The 25,665-nt window shown below is 42.0% G+C and overlaps 1 protein-coding gene across 2 annotated transcripts in view; it reads left to right on the top strand.

The window, feature by feature from the left end:
* Positions 1 to 25,665, top strand: part of msnb (moesin b) — a 62,045-nt gene that overhangs the window by 28,700 nt on the left and 7,680 nt on the right. The window contains exons 5-9 of one of the 2 annotated variants that reach the window (XM_051860362.1): positions 3,025 to 3,299; positions 4,960 to 5,043; positions 5,150 to 5,296; positions 5,403 to 5,499; positions 5,654 to 5,817. In XM_051860362.1, coding sequence (XP_051716322.1) covers positions 3,025 to 3,299; positions 4,960 to 5,043; positions 5,150 to 5,296; positions 5,403 to 5,499; positions 5,654 to 5,817 — 767 coding nt within the window. Of the gene's footprint in view, positions 1 to 3,024; positions 3,300 to 4,959; positions 5,044 to 5,149; positions 5,297 to 5,402; positions 5,500 to 5,653; positions 5,818 to 21,815; positions 22,384 to 25,665 lie in introns of those variants that run through there. The other variant, XM_051860363.1, reaches the window with a different exon arrangement.

The raw sequence follows: 25,665 nt of genomic DNA, 5'->3' as shown, positions 1-25,665 counted from the left end.
CTATGTTTTTGGGCAATTGCTGCCTTTTATTTAATCAATACATCAACCACGTCATGAGACATTTAATTCAGTAATGACAACAGCAATCATACATAATAAAACATTGCTCGATAAGTGCTCTCTGTTATTCATTGCTTCATTGCTTCTGTTTTCCCAAGTTTTATTCCTGTGTTTGAATTTGTTTCCATGGTTCCTGATTATGTTCACCTGTTTCTTGTTTACTTCCTTGTTATCCTACATATATATATATATATATATATATATTGTATACCTGTGTTTGAGTTGTTCTTTGTTTGTAATTGTCTATGCATAGTGAAATGCTATCTGTTACATTTGATTATTCTCATTGTCATTGTCTTCATTTTCACAGATCCTCTTCTTTTTTTGGTTTAAACTAATTAATAGGACTGCTGCCTTCTGATCATCTGCTTCCTTGCTAAGACATTACAGCTTCACTACAACATAAAAGCTCCTGTCCAGTGTTTCATGCAGTTTTGCCACACAGGTTTTGATAGCTGAACAGCTAAATAAAACAGGCAGTGAGCCTAAGAAGTAGGCTAAAGGGGTAATGTGGACGCAAATGTGAAGGACATTAACGTTTCTGAAATATTTCTTTGGTACGTGTAGGTTGCTATCTTCTATGCCTGCAGTGAAGAAAACCCTGTCTGGGCCTTGCCCCAGTAGTTTTTGGCTGCATTTACACTGCAGGTCTTGATAGCCAATTCCAATTTTTTGACTATATCCGATTTTATTGACAACCCGCTTACATATTTTTTTAAAAGTGACCCATATCCGATATCTGCATTTACGCAACACTTGGTGAAACTAACAAAAAATAGCATTATGAAATCAAGAAATCAATTTCAATAGTACATTGAGTTAACTTATTGACATGGAATTCATAGAAACATTTTAATGCATCAGAGTAATTATATAGTACAAATTCTTCACGACAGTGATTATGTACACAGATCCGCTGGATGCGTGTCAGGTGGTAGAACTTTTGTTAAGCACGTCAGAGGATCTGGGTTCGAATCCACCCTCGTATAGGTTTTTTGCTCATTAAAACCAAATGCGTTCATCGGTGATTGTAAATAAAGGGCAGGGACATGTTTGTGTGCATTTTATTTTGTGGTTTCACTGGAACGAATTGAATTGGGAGACTCCACAACGGGGCTGAAGCGTGCGTCTGTGCATGAGTGACAGCGGCAACAAGCAATTTCGATAACACTTTATTTTAGAGTCTTTTAACTAGTTGTTTATTAGCATGCATATTACTAGAATATTGGCTGTTTATTAGTAATTATTAAGCACATATTAATACCTTATTCTGCATGACCATATTCTACATTCTTAATCCTACCCAATACCTAAACTTAACAACTAACTTAGTACCTATTAATAAGCAGTAAATTAGGAGTTTATTCAGGGGAAAAGTTGTAGTTAACAGTGAATACATGTTCCCTATACTAAAGTGTTACCGCAATTTGAAAAGCAACACATTTCAGCGCCAGATCACCTTTTATTTAACACAAATAAATGAAACGAGTGTCTGCTAGTCAACTAGATGTTTCATTTGTTATAGATTAGTTTTATATATATATATATATATATATATATATATATATATATATATATATATATATATTGTTATAGATATATCTGTACCACGAAATGTTTCAAAAAAGTCACTTTTTCAATGACGTATGATTTGCATTAACAGGAGAATATCCGATCTGTCCGCTTACACGGCAGGCGCAAATGCACGTATCCGATTCATATCAGATTTATTTTCACCTGAAACCGATTGGAGAATATTGGAATCCATGCGCTTTTTTCCTGCTTACACATTCATGGGTCATATTTGATCTGTGCCACATGGGAGGAATAAATCGGAATTGGGTCACTTGAACCATGCAGTGTAAATGCGGCCTTTGTGTCAATGCATTCCTTAATTCTGATTGGTTGGTGACAGAAAAATGATATATAGTTGTAATAAATCAGTTCAACTATAGCAGCGGATGACTGTTATTTTGTTGCATGGAACTGAGAAAGAACTAATGATGGCACAATGACATAAGCTGAGCTGAGGGAAATATAGGCCACTGCAGTTCAGCATGTGGGTTTCCTCCAGGTTCAATATAGGTGAATTATAGTAACAAATTTGCCCATAGGTGTGAGTGAGGGTGTGAATGTGTATATGTCTATGTGTATTAGACTTGTGATGGACGCTTCTCGCTCCCTCATTTTGGCCATGGGGGCCACTCTTCTCTCACTTGTATCAACCACAGAGGCCGCTCCATTCTCCCTCATATCGGCCACAGAGACTGCTCCTTGCTCCCTCTTCTCAGCCTGGAAGGCCATCACAGTCACAGAGGCCGAGACCCTCTCTTTTGTCAAGACCAATAGTAGCCCTATTCCCCCCTTCTCTGGTTGCATCTGCTCTACCATGGTCCCCTTCCGCTCCTCCTTGGTAGTCCCCAGCTCCCTCTGTTGCTGTGTTCCCCTACTCCACCTTGGCCTTTCAACACACTGGTCACACCCCATGTCCCTCATGCCCTGTGGCCTTCCCCTGGGGACTTTGGCATGTCAGGTGCCACCTTTAGGGTGGGGTTCTGATTGCACACACCTGTCATCAATTACCTACATATCCTGGACTGAATTTATGACTGAATGCTCCATCTTCTTTAAATAACTCCTACCTCTGACCTGTTAACACTTAGATCATGTGTTTTTATTTATTTATTTATTTATAATTTATTGATCGTAAACTTTGTTTCTGCTATAAATTTGTGGACAAACAAGTTATATTGTACCATTTATATACTACATCTTTTTGCAGCACAAATTAGAAAAGAAATCTGACTGGCTGAGTATGGAAAATTTGGACTTGGTCAGATTCCTTGTGTGTGTGCAGATTTGGCCAATACAACTCCTGATACTGATTTGCATGATAGCATACTGTTTTAATGATAGCATTAAAAGAACATGCATCTAACAAATACATTTGTGTTTATTTGTTAGGTGACTGCTCAAGATGTCAGAAAAGAAAATCCATTGCTGATTAAATTTCGAGCAAAGTTCTACCCTGAGGACGTGGCAGAAGAGCTGATTCAGGAAGCTACACAACGCCTGTTCTTTCTCCAGGTGAAAGAGGGCATCTTGAATGATGATATCTACTGTCCACCTGAGACGGCTGTTCTACTGGCCTCATATGCTGTGCAGATGAAATACAGTGACTACAATAAAGAATATCACATGCCTGGATATTTGTGCAGAGACAAATTGCTGCCACAAAGGTGTTTCTCTATTCTTTTAAGAGCTTAAATGGATAGTTCACCCAAAAATGAAAATTATCTCATGATTTACTCACCCTCAAGCCATCTAGGTGTATATGACTATCTTCTTTCAGAGAAACACAATCAGAGTTATATTATAAAATATCCTGGCTTTTCCAAGCTTTATAATGGTAGTGAATGTCACTCCAGATTTTGAAGTTCAAAAAAGTGCTTCCACCTTCACAGATATCCACATGGCTCTAGGGGGTTAATAAAGGCCTTCTGAAGTGAAGCAAACTAAAATAACTAGCTTCCGGCAGATGGCCTACACAAATCGACTTACACCAAAGAGTAATCTCTGACCTGACGAGTGACACATTGATGAACGTGGAAGCACAGAGGATAGAGCAAAACAAAACACCGGTCAGGAATCACAAGATTTTTTAAAGACAAATATTGGAGGATTTTGATATAAGAGGAGTTTGAGTTTGTTGCTCAGCTCTATTTGTTTGAACCGTGAGAGGCCTATACTACATCCTATGTCATAAATCGCTTCAGAAGTTACTGTTTCGGTGCAAGTCAACTTGCGAAGGCTGTCTGCTGAAAGTTAGTTATTTTAGTTTAGAAAGTTTTAAATATGGGTATTTTTTTTTTTTTTTTTTTTTTTACTACCATTATAAATCTTGAAAGAGCAAGGATATTTATGTTGGCTTCAGGAAGCCAACATACTGATCTACTGCTTAAGCTTATTATTATTATTATTATTATTATAAGAATACCATTTCTAAATGCATCTCCTTCTAGAGCTTTCAAGCTAGAACCTCTTTGCTAACTGATCGGACTTACAGTTTTCCTAAAAATGACGTTCAACACTTGGAAAAATCCCATAGACTTACGGTGACGGAATGTTCGAATGAGCCAAGACTATTAAAACTCCACCTGTCAAAATTCAATTAAGCTGCCATTCTATGCACTATTTCTAATCCTTCTAATCCACTGAGACTCATTTAAACTCATAAACTCACCTATGTATCTATCTATGTATCTATCTGTCTATGTATCTATCTATCTATCTAATATTTCTTTATCTAATATTTCTTTTTCTATCTATCTAATACTCTACCACATGGCAACACCCTAGCAACCTCCCAGAGTACTCTAGCAACTGCATAGCAACACCCTAGCAACCACCCAGAGTACCCTAGCAACTACATAGCAACACCCTAGCAACCACCCAGAATACCCTAGCAACCGCATAGCAACAACCTAGCAACCTCCTCAGAACACCCTAGCAACCATGTAGCAACGTCCTTGAATCCACACGGAACACCATAGCAAACAGCATGACCTTAAATGTAAAACTACTTCAAACTGAAAACCTTCAAATTTCAAGCTTTTAAAACTACTTCAAACTTTCTGGCTAGGCTTTCTCAAGCCAACATAAAGTTGTCTACAAACTTTTTATTCTAGTTTTTAATATAACTCTGATTGTGTTTGTCTGAAAGAAGATCATATACACCTAGGATGGCTTGAGGGTGACTTATGGGATATCATTTTTATTTTTGGGCGAACTATCCCTTTAAGACCAACTCTGTTCTATTTTTTTTAACACTAAGATCACTTTATAGTACATTATTATGTTTTGAAAGTTGCTCCTTTATGTACTAATACCTGCCTCTAGAGTTCTAGAACAACATAAACTGACTAAAGAGCAGTGGGAAGAACGAATTCAGGTGTGGCATCAGCAACACAAGGGCATGATCAGGTAGAATCCATATGCCCTATTTATAAAATTAAAAACAACTTCACAACTATGTCCTGAACCTAAAACTAGTTGTTTGAGTATGGTTAATGCGGTTTTATCTCTACAGAGAGGATGCAATGATAGTATACTTGAAGATTGCCCAGGATCTGGAGATGTATGGAGTGAACTATTTCAGCATCAAAAACAAAAAAGGATCAGAGTTGTGGTTGGGTGTTGATGCTTTGGGGCTCAACATATATGAACGTTCAGACAAGTATACTATCTATATTTTATGTTTAACCCTTGTTACAACTCTGTGTGATTTGTTGTAAATTCTTTGCAATGGACTGTGTCATGTTAATATTCCTGTTTTTCAACAGGCTGACACCTAAGATTGGATTTCCTTGGAGTGAGATACGGAATATTTCTTTCAATGACAAGAAATTTGTCATTAAGCCCATAGACAAAAAGTCACCGGTAACTTAAAATAATAAGCTTAACCCCAAATTTATTTCTCAATAATTTATTCACTCCTTTTTTGGGATGGATTTTAGTTGTCTTACACCTGTTGTATTACAGTTGTATTACTCCTGTCTGAAATGTTATGACATTTCCTTTGCTCCAACCACAGGACTTTGTGTTCTATGCACCTCGTCTGCGCATTAATAAGCGTATCCTGGCTCTGTGCATGGGAAACCATGATCTTTACATGAGACGGCGCAAACCAGACACCATTGAGGTGCAGCAGATGAAAGCACAGGCCAGAGAGGAGAAGAACAAGAGACAACAAGAGAGGTGAGAACATTTATAACAAACATATCTGACAGCACAGGCAGAACATATACAATGCTATTTTTATACCAAAGGCACAGTCACTTTATTTAGTGATGAAAGGAGATAATGTCTTTCATGCAAATTTACTAATTGTATATTTTTTATGAAAGGAAATCACTAACAGAGTAGCTCTGTTCCAAATCCCAGTGAGCTGTGTAGCTACAGTGGATATACAAATTCTAAACACCCCTTTTAAAGCTGTTTTTTTTTTTTTTTTTTTTTTTGTCATGTAAAAAAAAAAGAAAAAGTGAATCAAAGATAAATAATATCAGAAGTTTTGCATGTTTAATGTAAAAATTACAACATGTGTAATGCCAGTGAAAGCCAAAGTGACATATTTGAAAGTGAAAGAAAGTGAAAGTGGCATGTGAAGGCCAAGTATGGTAACCCATACTTGGAATTTGTTCTCTGCATTTTACCCATCCATGTTAGTGCACACACATTAGGAGTAGTGAACACACACACACTGCAAAGTGTGGGCAGCCATTTTGCTGTGGCGCCCAGGGAGCGATTGGGGGTTAGGTGCCTTGCTCAAGGGCACCTCAGTCATTGAGAATCAAACCTGCAACCTTCGGGTTACAAGTCCAACTTTCAAAACATTATGCCACGACTGCCCCTATTTTATTTCAGAGAAAAATCAATCAATCAATCAATAAATAACTGTAATAACTGTAATAACAATAGATAACAGTATTCCAAGTTACAGTGCACGTTAGTATTTTCACCAATACCCACATTTCCAAACATTACTTTTGCCATTAATTGTAATAATCCAGTGAGATTTTTGTATGCACAAGGAGTCTGACAACAGCCAGTACGCTCCACACAGGGATCTGATCTCACCATCATCAAGTGATTATATGAAGAAACAGAAAAAAAAAACTGAGCCAGAATAAATCCATAAGAACTGTGACAATGTCTCCAAGATGCTGGAAGAAACCTACCTGCAAAGCTTCCTGAAAAAACTATGTGCAAGTGTACCTAGGAAAAAAGTTGTTTTAAATACAAAGCGTGATCACACCAAATATTGATTTTGATTTAGTTAATAGAAGTTAATTGATAAATAAAATCTATTTATGACATTACTTTTTAAAGCATACTCACTTTACAGCATTTTTAGACAAGTGCCTAAAACTTTTCACAGTACTCTTTGCAGGTAGGTTTCTTCATGTGTCTTGGAGATGTCACAATTCTTCGGGATTTAGTCTGTCTCAGTTTTTTTTGTTCCTGTTTTTTTTATGTAATCACAGACAGACTCAATGATGGTGAGATCAGACCTTGTGTGTAGCATACTGGCTGTTGTCAGGCTCCTTGTGCATGCAAAAATATCACTGGATTATTACAATCAATGGCAAAGGAATGTTTGGAAAAGTAAACTGATATTTCCTACTGACACTACAGCAAAAGATATAAATAACTGGCTTAAAGAGTTATTTCACCCAAAAATAAAAAATACCCCCGTGATTTACTCACCCTCAAGCCATCCTAGGTGTATATGACTTTCTTCTTTCAGAGGAATACAATCGGAATTATATTAAATAATGTCCTGGCTCTTCCAAGCTTTATAATGACAGTAAATAGAGGATAATATTTTGAAGCCCAAAAAAGTGCAACCATCCATCATAAAAGATATCCACATGGTTAACCCATTATGTTCCACATGGTTAACCCTTTCAAGCGTGAGTTTAAAATATTCTAACTGACCCCCCAGAGTGAGTTTTTTTCAAGGCGACTGTTCATTTAGAACGTTTGCCCTTATTGTTTCCATGGCGACGCGTCATGCGTGTCACGTATGTTGAACGCAGCCACAATAACACTGAATGACAGATGGATCGCTATTATTTTGTTTTTCCTTTTTTATTTAAAATATTCATAAACTTGCTTACCATGTCATCAACTATCTGATATTACGATTCTCAAATATGTGTGAGTGTGTTTTGTCGTTTAAAAACCTTTATAAATGATCTTTATCTTGATCTATAACGCGAGATGGGCGCCGCCATCTTAGTTTGCCCCGCAGTCCTGTCAGTCAGATTTACAGAACGTGAATTCATCAGTTTCTCCCAAAATATATGCAAGTAAGTGGCTGGTGAACTGGAAGAATAATAGAGTAAACTTTATAGTTACTTAGGCCCTTTATGTGTGTCTGATATGAATAAATGTCGGCAAATTATATTTGAATGGATTGTTACTGGTTACTGGTACTTATGCATATTTAAATGTCTGAAACCTTAAAAGAAACATTATGTGGCTGAAAACACTGCATAGCTGTGATATATGACAAGAGCTGAGCGCGTCCGTCTCGCAGCCAAAGCGTGAAAGCACAGTTTGAATCTGGCAGTTATGTGATGTCGCTGAACGTTTTAAATCCCATATGTGGGACCGTACGCCCAGGGGCACAGAAATAAAAATCCCATATGTGGGACTGTACCGCTCAAAGGGTTAATAAAGACCTTTTAAATAAAGATGCGACTGTGTAAGAACAATATCCATATTTAAAACTTTAAAAACTAAAATGACTAGCTTCTGACAGACAGCCATACACATTGATTTATGGCAAAAGTGTGAACTCTGACCCAACGCATGACATAATGACAAACGCGAAAGCGCGGAGGAGAGAGCAAAACAAAACACTGGTCATGGATTAGAAGTCTAAAACGAGAATTTTTAAAGAGAAATGTAGGAGGATTTCGATATAAGAGAATAGGAGCTTGAGTTTGTTGCCCTGCCCTATTTGTTTGAACAGCGAGAGGCGTCAAAGCTTACGCTGCTCCTACATCGCGTCAGGGGTTTCTCTTTTGCCACAAGTCGACGTGCGTACGGCCGTCTGCCGGAAGCTAATTATTTTAGTTTTTAAGTTTTAAAAATGGATATTTTTCTTGCGCAAACGCATCGCTTCGCTTTAGAAGGCCTTTATTAACCCCCTGGAGCAGTGTGGATATCTTTTATGATGGATGGATATATTTTATGATTAGATATATGTTTTGTGTTTTGAATCAGTTTCATGATGAAAGGTGAAAGTTCTGTTCATTTTTAGCTTTCTAGCAGACACCAGAATGTTTTGTGCTAAAACTGACTGGTACTTGGAGCTATTCATGATTCCCTCCATCCTCACTAAATCTCCAGTTCGAGCTGAAGAAAAGCAGCCCCAAAGCATGATGCTGCCACGACCATGCTTCACAATGGGTATGGTATTCTTTTGCTGATGTGCTATGTTTTTGCGTCAAACATATCTATTACAATTTTGGCTAAAGTTCAATCTTGGAGTCATCAAACCATTTCCACATGGTTTTGGGAGACTGGATAAATGCTTTTGCAAAGTTTAGCCAGGATTGGATGCTTTTTAAAGTTAGAATAGGCTTGTGTCTCATAGCCGTATTCTTTGCTCTCAAACGCTGGGGGCGTGTCGGATGTCGGCGCTGAAACCACACCCACTCGCGAGATCTGCCATCTCGACTGACTTGTCTAATGAGTCAAACATACTGATGCATATAAACAAAATAATCACGTTAAAGGGTTGCAAAATTTAGTAGAGTTACTGATCATTGAATGGCCCCCACGCTCGCCTGACCTAAATCCAATAGAACATCTCTGTGACATTATGTTTCGATCCATCCGACGCCACCAGGTTGCACTTCAGACTGTCCAGGAGCTCAGTGATGCCCTGGTCCAGATCTGGGAGGAAATACCCCAGGACACCATCCGTCGTCTCATTAGGAGCATGCCCCGACGTTGTCAGGCATGCATACAAGCACGTGGGGGCCATACAAACCATTTTAAGTTGCTGCAATGAAATTTCAGCAAAATGGACTAACCTGCTGCATCATTTTTTCACTTTGATTTTCGGGGTGAGGTTGCGAGGTTAATTTTTTTGAGCAGTGTATTTTTATAACCATAAAGTATGAACAATGCAGTGCTAATGCACGTGTTTCAACTACTCCAATGGCGAGAGTGAACATCATTGGCAGGTGATGTCACAACCAGGAAAGCATAAAAGCACATTCGGAATGACCAGCGTTAGCTTCAATTAGCCAGAGCAAGTTGATCACAGGGATGAAGGAAGCATGGCAGGGCGACGCAGCATCTCTTTACCTTCTCAGGGAACTGTGGTTACAGTCGTAACCTGAGATGTTCCCTTTCGAGGGATTGTTGAGATTGTTGAGATGTTTCCTTTCGCATTGTGTCAGTGATGCTTTGGGAATGATAATGCCCAAACGCCATGCTTACAAATGCCTGTCTGTGTGAAAACTGGAGAACACTAAGACATCAGCACCTGAGAACCCGGATTTACGAATGTGAGCGGAGAGGATCAGCCCACCACATCACAAACATCTTGTAGGGATACAGCTGAAATCAAGGCCTTGGAGGACGCCATTCTCCTAGTAGAATGAGCTCTGACCGCCAAAGGTGATGGCTGGCCAGAGGCTTCATATGCAAGAGAAATAGCCTTGACTATCCACTTGCTTACTGTCTGCTTGGACGCAGGGAGACCTCACTTAGGTAACACGAAGCTGATCAGTTTTCCTCTACAGGTCAGCTTGGTGGACATATGTATCCAGCGCTCTCACTGGACATACAAGGTTTAGCTTTTTCTGGTCCTGATCTTCAAAAGGAGGAGGACAGAACGCCTGCAAAATGATAGGCCTTGGTATGTTGGTCGGCACCTTAGGGACATAGCACGGCTTTGGGTAAAGGAATGCTTTGACCATTCCTGGTGCAAACTCAAGGCATGTCAGGGATACCAAAAGGGCCTGAAGATCTCCTACTCTCTTTAGAGTAGATATGGCTAGAAAAAAATGCAGTCTTTAAGGTCTGAAACTTTTCTGGAACTGTTTCAAGGGGCTCAAAGGGAGCCACAGATAAACCTTCTAGCACAACAGCCAAATCGCAAGCTGGAACTCTGGTGCGAATTGCAGGCATCAGCCTCAAAGTACCATGAAGGAAACGAGTCACCAGTGGGTTCCTCCCCACTGAAACACCACCCAAAGGGACATTGTAAGCAGCTATGGCTGCCAGGTACACCTTTAGTGTGGACGGGGATAGCCCTGCAGAAAAATGATCTTGCAGAAATTCTAATATTGAGCTAACCGGACAGTTAACTGGATCCCACTGATGCATTCTGCACCAAGAAGCGAAGACTTTCCACTTCAGGGCGTAAAGTTTCCTTGTGAATGGCACTCTGGAGTGAAGTATGGTCTCTACAACCTCAGTTGAGAGACCTGTGTCTATGAGTTGGACCCTTTCAGAGGCCAAACCCACAGGTTCCAAATCTCTGGGTGAGGATGAAGAATCATGCCTCCTGCCTGAGACAGAAGGTCCCTACTGATCGGAGTCTCCAGGGGAGAGCTGTCGAGGAGGGATACTAGCTCCAAGAACCATATTCGGTGTTACTAGTAGCAGACTTACTCTGCATTGGTGGACCTTCTCCAAAACTCCTGGGAGCAGAGCAATTGAGGGAAAAGTGTACAGACGTAGCCATGGCCATGTCTGTACCATAGCATCCAGCCCCAGGGGGGCTGGGTGTGTAAGGGAGAACCAAAGTGGACAGTGTGTTGTGTCCTGAGACACAAACAGATCCACTTCTGCTTGGCTGTAAACCTCCCATATATGCTTCACCACCTGGGTGTGAAGCCTCCATTCCCCGGGCCTCAGCCCCTGTCTCAACATGAGGTCTGCTCCTATACGGGATGGGATATCCCTTGGGACCACAGGAGGATCTGGTGTGCCAGTTTGTATAGTGAACACGACCGCAGACCCCCCTGATGATTTATGTAAGAGACTAACGATGTGTTGTCTATACGAACAAGTACATGATGGCCTCTTAGGTCTGAAAGGAAGTGGTTCAGTGCCATGAAGACAGCCAACATCTCCAGGCAATTTATGTGCCCTGAAAGATGATGACTCATCCACAGACCTTGAGCTGAGAGGCCTTCCATTACCGCTGCCCATCCCGTGAGAGAAGCATCTGTCATGAGCGTGCCATGATGATATTAAACTCCTAACACAGGACCTTGGGACAGGAACCAAGGCTTTCTCTATATAACCAAGGCGCGGAGACACCTGTGCATAACCTTGATCATACGAAGTGGGTTTCCCCTCAGGGAAAACCCCTTGGTCCTGAGCCACCACTGCAAAGGTCTCATGTACAGCAGGCCAAAAGGTATCACATTGGACACAGCTACCATCAGACCCAACAGTCTCTGAAACTCTGAAACATTTTGTGAATGTGTGTGGTGATGAAGCTAGACTGAAGGGAAGAACCTGGTATTGGTATGCTTCGCCCCCGAAAGCAAACCTCAGGAACTTCCTGTGTTGTGGAAGGATGGAGACATGAAAGTATGCGTCCTTTAAGCTCGGAACACACCAAGGTGACGCCAACAAACTAGTGGCGACGAAAGCAGACTATGGGGTTGGCTCACGGCGGCAGTGTCTGGATCCAAAGTTGCCCTGACACACCAAACCGACGCTCGACACCAGACGGCCAAATAGCACATCCGTTCTGCTCCTGCATAAGAAGAAATGCCATTCCATACCAGCAGGTGGCAGTAGCTGAAGAGCCAATCAGAATGATCAGATGGCCGGACTGACCGACGAGCTCCAACGCCGATTCAACATGTCGAATCGGCCGAAAAAAAGCAGACGAGGACCAACGGTGCGGAACACACTGAGAAAACTTAGCCGGTCGACCAAACCATTGGCTTGGTGTGTTCTGGACTTTAGATCTATTGTGACATACCAGTCTTCGGGTCTGATTTGAGTCACGTTTTGCTTCAAAGTTAAAATTTGAACTTAAGCTTTTTGACTGAACGATTCAGTAGACGGAGACCTAGTATGGGACACAACCCCCCATTCTTTTTTGGAACAATGAAGTATCGGCTGTAGAAACTGGACTCCCTGTCGGGTGAAGGAACATATTCTATGGCCTCCTTTCCTAGGAGAGTTTTCACTTCCTGCTCCATTACCAGAGCCTGATCGGGATGAACCATTGTATGTAGAATGCCATTGTAAGGGGAACACAGGTCAAAGAGAATTATTAATTAATTTATAAGGAATTTTAAAAGAGTCACTTATTTTACGCCCGAGCAAATGAATCATCCAGCATTCATTTGGACGGGCCGTAACTATAAGCTCTGTAGCGGATATGAGTATCCAAACAATAGTGAAAAACTATTTATTAGCAAGATAACATAGATCGGCAGTTTAAGACATTAAATTCATAAGCACATAACACAAGACACTTCTCTTTAAAAATATAAATGAGACTTTATTGATTATTCTAACACATAAACTAAAATCTAACACAAACACATGCACACACACATTCACACGAGTTGCTGAAAGAAAGAAAGTAAGGAAAGAATGAGTTTTAAGGGAGTGAAATGATAAAAACTCAGCAATATATGCACTTCATAAGACCTGATATGAACGAACCATCAATCATTAATTTAACCATTCTATCGCTTCTTAGGCAGGGTTATTAGACTTTATATCAATGCACCAGTTCAGTGAGAATCTGGAGGTATACTTGCATTCGAAGTTTGTGTCTTTAAATGGGGATTCCCTTGTTAGCATCTTTGGCTTGGAGAAAGGTGTTTCCCAGGTTCTTTTGATTTGCTGCAGGTCTTTTCAAGTCCGGATTGATGTGGTGGGAAGCCAATCACATTCTGGTGTGCTGGCCAAGGAGTGGAGTCTCCCTCGTGGCTGAAGTTTGAAGTTTTGAGGCAGACAAAAACTATAGAGTCGTTGATTAAACTTTTTTTGGCAAAACTTAACTTAGAACACAAGACTCTCTCTTGTCTCATCTGATTCTTTGTTCATGTACTGAATTTTTAAACTGAGTTGTTTGTCCAACCTCTTTGAGGAGTTCTGACCAATTAGGTATCGTCTTTGTTTCAGAGATGACTTTTCTCCTCCATCATAAATTATGTTATCTGTGGACTCTTAAATTTTCTGCTCTCAGCAGAGAGTACAGAGAGCACAGTTTAGACATGATTTCTCTAAAAATAATATGATACATTTTACACAGATTTCATTCATGCCATCCTTTGAATTATGAACAGATTGATTTACACTAATATCAAACAAGGCACACTTTCAATCAACCATTCAATAGTTATAACAATTACATAAATTGTGAGTGTTTTAAGCATAACTGGTTACATGTATAATGTGTAGACATGATATAGAATTATGCAGTTGAACAATGTTTGATTACAAGCCCGTTTAGAATTGTTTTGGAACAATTTGATGAAGATTATATATGAAAACAGTCTCTGTGGGTTTTGCCTGTGGATTTTAACTCAGAGGCCACTCAGAAGAAGAAGGCCTGTTTTGTATCTACATGTCAGGGATCAAACAACCTCTGCCATTATCTTGGTGGGGCTCGAGCTGTGCCCTCTTCAAACCAATCTGTCTTTTACCAACTGCTTAAGGTTGACATCTTCTTCCTCAGCTAGGCTCAACTTTTACAAGCTTGCAAGGCCATAAAGTACTTAGCTGGGGGTTATGTAGACTGAATGGAGCCACAAATGACAGATTCTCTGATTTTGGGTCCTGCGTGTTGATTTGGGATCTGTAGTGTTGAGAAGTTTTGTATGGAATAATGTTTGAATGAATCATCTGGAAGATTCATTTGTGTTTGTTCATCCTCAATTCCTACATAATTGAATCGCGGTGGATGAAAGCCAAATTGGAGGATTCTGTAACCCTTTTTCTACAATCTGCAGGACCCATTGAGATATGTTTGGCAGAAGCTTCCACTCTGCCAGACAATCTACTAAGGGAACCAGCCTCTTGAGGCTGGCCTCTGGTGTAGTTAGAGCAGCCACCTCGGTGGAACTGGCTGACTCACGCCCAGCAGTCCCAGAGGGCTGGGAATGGTGAGGGAGGTAGCATATAAATGCTGCCTCCTGCTTTTTAGCCTCCTGAAACCTTTTGACGACCATTTTCATATCGTTGCCGAAGAGGCCAGGAGGTGAGAGCACCGCATCAAGGATGAAAGAACTGTCTTTGTCTTTAATGTTTGACAGATTGAGCCAGAGATGCCTCTCAGCGGCCACCAGTGCTGCCATAGACCGCCCAATGGCTCTAGCGGTCTCCTTGGTGGCCCTGAGAGACAAATCTGTAGCCCTCTGTGGTTCTCGAACAGCTTCGGGCCCTACCCCCTTGCCATTATCCAGGTTCCTCAGCAGGTCAGCCTGGTATGCCTGCATGATAGACATTGCTGACATGCGCCATCCTGACCTGCCGCCATGTACGCTTTACCCACTAGCGTAGAAGATGTTCTTAGTAGCTTAGTGGGCAGCATCAGGTCCTTCAGGGACGATGCTGAGCCAGGGGACAGATAGCTTGTGAGCGTCTGTTCCACCTCTGGCATTGCCCCATAACCATATTCTTTCAGCACTTTTATATTAGAATACACATGAACGTTAGGGCTGAATAATTGTGCAGAAAATGGCTTATTCCATGACCTTGATATTTCATTGTGGAGGTAAGGAAAAAATGGAAGGCCCCGTGGTGAAGGTGTAGATTTTGGAGAGAGAAAGCGCTCATCCAGCTTGCTTTTTGGACAAGCGCTCTGTTTCTCGGCTGGCCAGTCAATATTTAATTGAAACACAGCATGAGACATCACCTCCACCAGCTCCTCATACACTGGAGATACAAGTTGCGAATCTTCTATCTCACCAGCTTTGATGCTTAACACATCCACCTCCTCAGAGCTGGATAGTTGAAGCACCGGGTTCTCTTCCCGGGCGGAAGTAGCTGGCTTCCGATCCCAGGGAGAGAGTGCCAGATCCAGTGGGTGAAGGCAGAGAAAAGGCTGGGCCCATCTCTAACCCCTCCGTGAGATCCATTTGCGAACCCCACCATCTCAGCTTCCATGCTGCCTCGGCAGCAGCAGGGCCGGAACCACAGGGAATTCGAGCCTGATCACTCTCCTCAAAGAGTGACAGGTGGGAGCGGAGCATGAGAAGTGGCAGCCTCTCACAATGCTCGCAGTCAGCCCCCTCGAAGGCTGACAGAGCATGCTCCGCTCCCAAACACATAACTAGCTATACATGTGCCGATATTCGGTAATACGATATATCACGATAATGAATATGCACAATATTGTTATCATGGACACTTCCAAATACTGTGAATAATTATTTATTACAAATTATTTACAATTTTATTATACATTTTAAGAATACTTTCTCCATCAGCTGTATAAAATGCACAACACCGCTGTATGCTGCGTCAAAGGGACATGCGCACTCAGATGTCGGTGCAAATGGAGGAGACGTGCTGAATGAAAGCGCACGTTCACTCTCTGACAGCAGAGGGCGCTGATGGAACAGCAGAAATTCTGCGGTTACCCCAGAAACCCCATAAACAAAGCAGCTGCACTACTGAACAGTATCTAAAATGCTTCAAATAGCCATTTAGTTTTTTTGTATTCACAATGTTGTTCATTACAGCACCAAACTACAACATGGACTACAACATGCCCTATAATGATTGAAAATGTTCTGATTATTTGTTATTGTTCAATAACACTTAGTGACATAAGGCTTCATTAGTTAACATGTTAATTCATTATTACCAAACTGACAATGAAAAATACTTATAAAGCATTTCCTAGTTAATGTTCATTTCTTAGTTAATGTTTAATAACCTTACTAAAAAGTTGTAACTATTATTTAATGGACCTGAGCTAAAACTAACAATGATCAGTTGTATTTTTTAAACTAACATTAACAAAAAACAATACCTTCTGTAACAAAACATTCTTAATCTTAGTTAATGCATTAACTAATGTTAAATAATGAGACCTTATTATAAAGTGTTACCTGTTGTTCTTTATAATTCTTTTGCACTTTAATCTTTAATCTGTTTGATCACACAATCTCTTTGTGTGTGTGTGTGTGTGTGTGTGTGTGTGTGTGTATTGCATTATTGTATTGAAATGTTCAGAGTTCTTTTTGTCATAAGAAAAAGAGTTCTTAAACCTGTTATACTATGACAACACTTTTTTTGCATCTTTCAATATCGTGATAATACCGTTGTCACGAATGTGGCTCCCTCGGCCCTTACTCCGGACCGCCGGAGGGAGCCATCACCGGAATACTGATCAGTTCTCTTTCGGACTATGTTTCCCATGGGCCCTCATTCCTGGGACTGATTGCACACACACCTGCACCGCATCACACTCACACTATTTAAGACACACACACACACACACACTCATCGCGAAGTCTTGATTTGCCTTGGTGATCATTTCTGAGCGTTTTCCTGTGGACTGTTACCTGTTATCGATTGGACTGTTTATTCCCTGTGACCCTTTGCTGCCTGCCCTGATCTTTGCCTGTTTCCTGGACTGTGATTGTTTGCTGCCTGCCCTGATCCTTGCATGTACCCTGATTCTGTTTGTCTGCCGCCTGCCTTGACCATTGCCTGTCCCTGTTTACACCTCTGCCTTTGCCCTGTCTGCTCTGTAAGTCCTTTTAATAAAATAGCTGCAAATGGATCCACATTCTGTCGACCCATCATTACAGAAGACTTCGCCGAACAGCGATCCAGCAGCCCTCATGCAGATTTCATCTGAACTAACTGCCCAGGCCAACCAGCTAGCGGTGCATCAACATCAACTTAACCGCTTGACTTCCCTTACCGAAGAGCTGGTGAAAACGCTCCAAGGCCTCCGATTCAGCCCTGCCGAAGCCGCCACGCCGCCGCCCGTTGTTCCCGCCAATCCAAGCTTCGCGGCCTCCCCTGCAGTCAATCCTCGCCTAGTGCTCCCAGAAAAGTTCGACGGCACTCCCACCGGATGTAAGGGGTTCCTTCTCCAATGTTCCCTGTTCATTAACCAGCAACCGTCTCTGTATCCCACCAAATCCAGTCGGATATCGTTTGTGTGTTCCTTGCTCACTGGCAAAGCACTGGATTGGGCCACCGCGGTGTGGAGAGATGACAGCCCCGTGTTCCCCACCCTCCAGGATTTCTTGTGAAACTTTAAAGAAGTCTTTGAACATCCCGAAGGAGGCAAGAGCGCCGGCTATCAGTTACTGTCTCTCAGCCAAGGTAAACAAACAGCAGCTGAGTATGCGCTGAACTTTTGCACTCTCGCCGCTCAAACGAACTGGGTTAAGGACACGTTAAAACTGCTTTTCCGAAGGGGTCTAACGCTGGAACTACAAACTCGCATGCCGGGATGAGGGAAGCTCGCTCAACGCTTTCATTGAACTGGCCATTCACATTGACAATCTGCTACATACCCGACGACCCGTTCGGCTATCCGCCTCAGCCAGTCCCGCTCTGGAACCCATGCAACTCGGCTACACCCCACTACTTCCCGAAGAGAGAGAAAGGAGACAACAACTACACCTGTGTCTCTATTGCGGCCAGGCTGGCCATGTCAAGATTAACTGCCCCATATGACCTCAGTTTTCCAATCCCAAAGTGGTGAGTTCTCCACATCACTCTAACTATTTCTCTAACTGCTTCAAAATTCCCATTCAGATTACCGTTAATGGCCAACGTCTATCCACTCATGCCCTGCTGGATTCTGGAGCCGCTGGGAATTTCATGTCAGATACATTCATCAAAGATCATAACATCTCTCTAACAGACTGTAATTCCCTATTGACAGTGGAGGCGCTAGATGGGAAGCCCATCGGCGGAGGCAGAGTGGTCCATATCACCGATGAACTCGCCTTGCAAGTATGGGCCCTTCACCATGAACTGATCCGCTTCTATGTTATCCACTCACCCAACAACCCTGTGATCCTTGGTCTACCGTGGCTCAGAACCCATAACCCTCACGTTTCCTGGAAAGAAGGCCAGATTGTGCAATGGGACTCTAACTGTCATGAAAGTTGCTTGAAACAAATCACTCTCCTGCCAGTTCAAGCTGCTGCACTCCACGATTCTGACACTGAAAAACTTAATATACCCAATGAATATGCCGATCTGGCTGTGGCCTTCAGTAAGAACAAATCCACCGAGCTACCTCCTCATCGTCCCGGGGACCTGCTGCCTGGAACCACACCTCCCAAGGGCAGGATCTTTCCCCTGTCACAACCTGAGTCAGCAGCAATGAAAGCCTACATCGAGGAGGAACTAGCTAAAGGATTTATCCGCCCGTCCACATCACCAGCAGCCTCAGGATTCTTCTTTGTCAAGAAAAAGGATGGTGGATTAAGACCCTGTATCGATTACCTTGCCTCTAGTTCCCCCAGCCCTCGAACAACTCAGGCAGGCCGCATACTTTACCAAGTTGGACCTTCGCTGTGCGTACAATCTAATCCGCATTAGAGAAGGGGACGAATGGAAGACAGCCTTTTCCACAACCACTGGTCACTACGAGACCCTCGTCATGCCGTTCGGACTGGCCAACAGTCCCTCTGTCTTCCAGTCTTTCATTAACGACATATTCCGCGACATGCATGACATGTAGATACAAAACAGGCCTTCTTCTTCTGAGTGGCCTCTGAGTGACAGAGTTGAACGCTGGGTTATAGTCTACATAGATGACATCCTCATCGACTCCAACTCTTTCAAGGAACATGTTCAGCACGTACGGGCGGTGCTGCAGAGACTGATTCAACATAAACTATATGCAAAAGCCGAGAAATGTGAGTTCCACCAAACCTCCACCTCCTTTCTGGGTTACGTTATCAGCCGTGAGGGCGTGGCCATGGATGACAGTAAGGTGAGGGTGGTACTGGAATGGCCACAACCCCACACATTGAAAGAATTACAACGGTCCTTGGGGTTTGCCAACTTCTACAGGCGGTTCATCCGGAACTTCAGCGGCGTTGCAGCCCCATTAACGTATATGACCAAGCGGCAGTCCTCACGTCTCATCTGGTCCTCTGAGGCAGTACAGGCTTTCCAAGAGCTAAAAGAGCGCTTCACCACGGCACCCATCCTCCGTCATCCAGACCCCGAACTCCCTTTCATTGTAGAGGTGAACGCCTCCAGCACGGGCATAGGGGCCGTTCTTTCCCAGCGCCAAGGTAACCCAGAGAAAATGTACCCCTGTGCCTTCTATTCAAGGAAAATGTCGGCGGCAGAACGTAATTACGATGTGGGCAGTCGGGAATTACTAGCAATGAAGGCAGCTCTGGAGGAGTGGCGGCACTGGCTGGAGGGAGCTAAACATTCGTTCACCATTCTCACTGACCATAAGAACCTGGAATACCCGTCGGGGGTCCGAGAGGGGAGCCAGAGGGAGCCATTCTCTGTCACGAATGTGGCTCCCTCGGTCCTTCCTCCGGACTGCCGGAGGGAGCCATCACCGGAATACTGATCAGTTCTCTTTCGGACTACGTTTCCTATGGGCCCTCATTCCTGGGACTGATTGCACACACACCTGCACTGCATCACACTCACACTATTTAAGACACACACACACACTCATCGCAAAGTCTTGATTTGCCTTGGTGATCATTTCTGAGCGTTTTCCTTTGGACTGTTACCTGCTTTGCTGCCTGCCCTGATCTTTGCCTGTTTCCTGGACTGTGATTGTTTGCTGCCTGCCCTGATCCTTGCCTGTACCCTGATTCTGTTTGTCTGCCGCCTGCCTCGACCATTGCCTGTCCCTGTTTACGCCTCTGCCTTTGCCCTGTCTGCTCTGTAAGTCCTTTTAATAAAATAGCTGCAAATGGATCCACATTCTGTCGACCCATCATTACAACCGTACACCGTGATAAAAGCTTCAGCATGTCACGGTGCTCTGAGACTTGGGGTAAGATACAATAGCAGCTTTATTTAGGAATATCCAGAATCAAAATCATATGCCAGGCAAAGGGTCAAAATCCAAGAAACAGTCCACCAAAAACAAGAAAACAAATCCAGCAGAGTGCTCAGAAATATATTTTTTCTTTACATATTGTTCCCCTATACTTACACGTACTTACTTTATAGGTACACTATAATTATCGAAAGTTATGCTGTAAATTCGTTGTAATTACGCAGTACTTTCCGGGCTGTAATCTAAAGTGCTACCCTAAAATTTTGATCAATTCTTCTTTTGAGTGTTCTCCTTTTACCTATGAGTCTGTCTGTATGAGGTCTTGGACTTCTTTTTTTTTTTTTTCAGAGTGCTGTCATTTCAAATGGGATTTAAAATTTGATGTTGCTGCAAGAAAGCCACATATTGTTTCCATTTAGTGTCTTATTTTAAAGTATCTGCCATCCAACATTGCACATTTGAGTTCTGGTGCAGATTCCTCTTTAGATGTGGCAGCCTGGCAAGATTCTAATGCTTCATTCTTATCCATGGCTTGGACTTGAAACTAAAGGAGAAAAAAAAAAAAAAAAGATTACTAGCTGCAATGTAATACCCAAGTCAAATTCAAAAGAGCACTAACATAAGTAAACACACAAAATATGGATATGTAAGCATTAGCCAGCCATTCAATTCACTTTGATGTTATTAATTATTATTAGTCATATTGTAAAAGTTTTTTTTTTTTTTGGGTTACATTTTAAATTAATAGCCAACTTTAGACACTCTACTAACTGTAAGTAACTTTGCAACTACATATCAACTAACTCTCATTAATTAGCAACTGAACTATGCAAAAAATAAAAATAAACGTCCTCTCACTTTCAACTGCTTTTGTTTCCAACAAATTATTTATTGTGTAAATATTTGTATGAAAAAAAAAAAAAAAAAAAAAATTCAACAACTGCGACTTAAACTGAACAAACTTCACAGACATTTGATGAACAGAAATTGAATAATGCCTCCCTGAACAGAAGGATGCATTATTCCAAATATCAAAAGTAGCAGTCGGTTTCTGGTGTGGCCCGCAATTGCTTTACATTTGTTACATCTGTCAGCTGTGGGTGCCATTATGCACCAGCAGATGGCAGCCTTGTCCCTTACTTTCACCATCAACTCTGTTATTTCTGGACTCCATTTCCCAGAACTCTGTGCTCATCATTAGTTAATCAGTTACAGCTGTGTAATGTTTAATCATGTCCTTACCTCTGTCTGTTTATACACGGATTGGGCTTAGTATTAATATTAGGAAGTCTTGTCTCGTGTTATTCACAGCATTTCTGAGCAGGTTTTCTCGTTGTTTCTGTTTATCTCTACCCGTGTCTTGGATTTCTCGCTCCAGTCTTGCCCCTTGGGTTTTGATGTTTCTTTGGACTGATAACTTGTACTCTGACCCTTTGGCCTGGTTTTGGACTGTGGCTTTGGATTGTGTTTTCATTTAAGTGCACTTGGATCCTCACTTTCTGTGCTCAGTGCTGTGTTTTTGTAACAACGTACCACAGTTAATCTCATCCTCATGGACTGCAGCAGATTTGCCAGTTCTTGTTGTGAAATGTTACCCCACTTCCACCAACACACTTGCAAGCTCTCAAACATGTCTAGGGGGACATATGATTACACATGGTTTGGCACTGCAAGAACGATCAGCTGTCCTTTTTGTCTCCCTGTAGCATTGTCTTGGATGCCTAACATTATGGACTGTGCAGTTTATGGCTTTGGCCTGCAGTCCTCATGCCTCCTGCAGCAGGACTATGGTATGTTAACAGGGGGGAGACCGCCTTCTGCCAGACCGCCTTCCATATTCAACTTACGGAAAAATGGAACTGGAGTCGCGTCAGTTAAGCTTTTTCCGTAAGTTGAATAGGCATAGGCGTGGGAAGTGTTTTCACAGGACAGTAAATGCAATGCGAATTTTTGTTCAGTTACATTTATTTATTTTTATCATTTAATAATTTGTTTGTAAAAAACAGTTTTGGGCTATAAAAATTTTGTTGTTTTTTTTTTTTTTTTTTAAAGAACAACTAAGATATAATAAAAATGTTTCACGGGCTCAAGCATAGGCAGAGTTTCCAATAACGTGTTTTGCAGCGTTGAGAAGTGTAGCCAATCACAGACAAATCTGTTGATTTCTGAGAGTTTTTGTTCAGCGCTGAATGCTTTGCATGCTGGCAAATCCTGATTAAAAAAGTGTAGACATTATTATTAAAGAATCATTGTGCAGTCATTGAAGCGTTGTGAGATCGCAACAAACTTTCATCTTTTTAGTGATTATAAAGGAACGCTCGTTGCACGCATTCTGCCATGCCAAATCATGCACTGCCTATGCTTGCTTTTATGTTTCTGAATGTTGTTGATACTTTAATAACAAATATTATAATGTATCACTGTTTGTGCTGGGATGTGTAGGTTGTGGCTAGGGCTAGGCGACATGTAACTTAAAGGGTTAGTTCACCCAAAAATGAAAATTCTGTCATTTATTACTCACGCTCATGCCGTGTTCATGTGAGTACAGTGGTTCAATATTAATATTATAAAGCGACGAGAATATTTTTGGTGCGCCAAAAAAAACAAAATAACGAATTATTTAGTGATGGCCGATTTCAAAACACTGCTTCAGGAAGCTTCGGAGCATAATGAATCAGCATGTCGAATCCGCAGTTCGGAGCGCCAAAGTCACGTGATTTCAGCAGTTTGGCGGTTTGACATGCGATCCGAATCATGATTCGACACGCTGATTCATAACGCTCCGAATCTTCCTGAAGCAGTGTTTTGAAATCGGCCATCACTAAATAATTCGTTATTTTGTTTTTTTTGGCGCACCAAAAATATTCTCGTCACTTTATAATATTAATATTGAACCACTGTACTCACATGAACTGATTTAAATACTGATTTTTTAGTACATTAATGGATCTTGACAGAGGAAATGTCATTGCTGGCTATGCAGGCCTCACTGAGCCATCGGATTTAAACAAAAATATCTTAATTTGTGTTCCGAAGATCAACGAAGGTCTTAGGGGTGTAAAACGGCACGAGGGTGAGTAATTAATGACAGAATTTTCATTTTTGGGTGAACTAACCCTTTAAGTGGAACATGGAAATCTTGGATGTACTGAAAAAAAAAAAAAGTTTTATACTTTTTATTTGTTAAACGCTGAGGCTAATGTATTTCCCATGTGCAGTCAAATGTCCTGGTGTATGCAGTGATCTCAGCTATTTTTTTTTTCTTTTTTCTCAGTGATAGAGCGTTTTATATACTTAATAAATGCTTCTTTTTATTAATTATATAATAATTAATAAAATTAATAATTTTGCCGTATTCGGCTACAGAGATCAGTGCTGGAGAACAGGAGGGTGTCCAGGGTTCGCCAGAGACAAGGAACTCACATGAAAAAAAGTGCAAATTATCTCATCACAAAGGGGAAAGGTGCTGATTGCAAGCGATACACCCAGTCGGTTGCCCAAAAATTACCTGTTCCTACCCAATAGCACTTGGGACAAAATTGGGTCTACTCAGAGATCATAAAACCTCACTAAAGTATTAGAAATAGCCCAGCCCACTGCTCTACAGATGTCTCTCAAGGAAGCAATGTTCACTAGTGCTCAGGAGGATGCGAAACCCCTGGTGGAGTGTGCTCATACTTCAAGAGGGTAGGGCACGCCCTGGGCTTGGTATTCCAAATAATTGGCTTCCACAATACAGTGGGCGATCCTCTTTTTGGAGAAAGCCTTCCCCTTCTGCTGTCCCCCAAAACAGAAAAAGAGCTGCACAGAACATCTAAAGCTCTTAGTGCAGTCCAAATAGATGCATAGGGCATGCACTGGACATGGTAGGGATAAGGCTCGGTCTGCCTCGATACGAAGGAGCACTTGCAAGTTCACCACCTGATCCCTAAGGTGAGCGTGGTCAGGAGGGCTGTCTTCAGAGAGAGGAAAGAGAGCAAACTAGCAAAATGACACCACTTCAAAGCATACAGCCACCTTGTGCAAGGGGCTCTGGGTTGAGTGATAGTGTCTGTCACCGCTTGTGATAGTCCACTTATTCTGTCTAGGGGCCAGACATGGAGGTCCCAGAGGTCTGGGTGTGGGTGCCAAATTGTGCCCTGTCTCTGAGAAAGAAGGTCCTTGCTCAGAGGAATTCGCCAGGGAGGGCCTGTCACAAGAAGCATGAGCTCCAAGAACCAAGTACAATATGGGTGGGTCAGTAAGGCATGACCAGCAAGACTTGCTCTTTGTCCTCCCTGACCTTGCACAGTGTCTGTGCAATCAGGCTTACTGGGGGGAATGCATACTTGTGCAAACAAGTGTGTAAAGGAATGGGAGGCCCATGGGGATTCACCCTCGGAAACGCTTCCATTGAAATCTTCAGTGCTTGCCACCTCGGCCTTGTGCACATTAGCTGCAGAAAGACTGGTATGGGCAGCAACCAAAGAGATTTTCTGCCTTTAATAAAAGTATCATGTGCAATCCACAAACACTGCCTCAGCATGAGCACGGCCCAAACAATAGACACAGAGATTGTGGCTGTTCAAGGGAGATAGGTGTCAACCACATCCAGAAATACATTGGTGGAAAGGCATCTTTAAAAACACGCTGTCTGCCAGTGTCTGCCCTTTTAGAGAATTTTGCTTTTAACTGTGCGTTGCTGGAGAGAGACTGCTGAAATGCCATACAGATTTCCAGCAGCTTTTTTATCTCTTTAGAAGTGAATGAGTTGTCAGTGCTCATTTGACAGCTCTGAAGAACAAATCTGAATGAGTGGAGTAAGCCATCTTCTTTTATACCCATATGTCCAGGGGAGTGGCATGCAAGTTCTACTCACTAATTCTCATTGGCCTTTTCTGAAGTATCAGAGGTCTTTGGGGCTCCCAAGTGCGATCCCTCGTGTTACTACATCGATGTTGAGTGAGTGACAGATAGGGAACTGACATTCCAAGGATATATAGTAGAAAAATATCCAACGCAGAACAAAATGATATCACATGATGCTGGGCAAATGGATTTGGGATGAACCATTTTTTAGTTTTCAAGGGGGT

Source organism: Ctenopharyngodon idella, chromosome 14 (assembly GCF_019924925.1).
Source record: "Ctenopharyngodon idella isolate HZGC_01 chromosome 14, HZGC01, whole genome shotgun sequence".
Classification (NCBI taxonomy): Eukaryota; Metazoa; Chordata; class Actinopteri; order Cypriniformes; family Xenocyprididae; genus Ctenopharyngodon; species Ctenopharyngodon idella.
The sequence above is the reverse complement of the archived record's forward strand: the minus strand, read 5'-3'. Positions and strand labels throughout refer to the sequence as shown.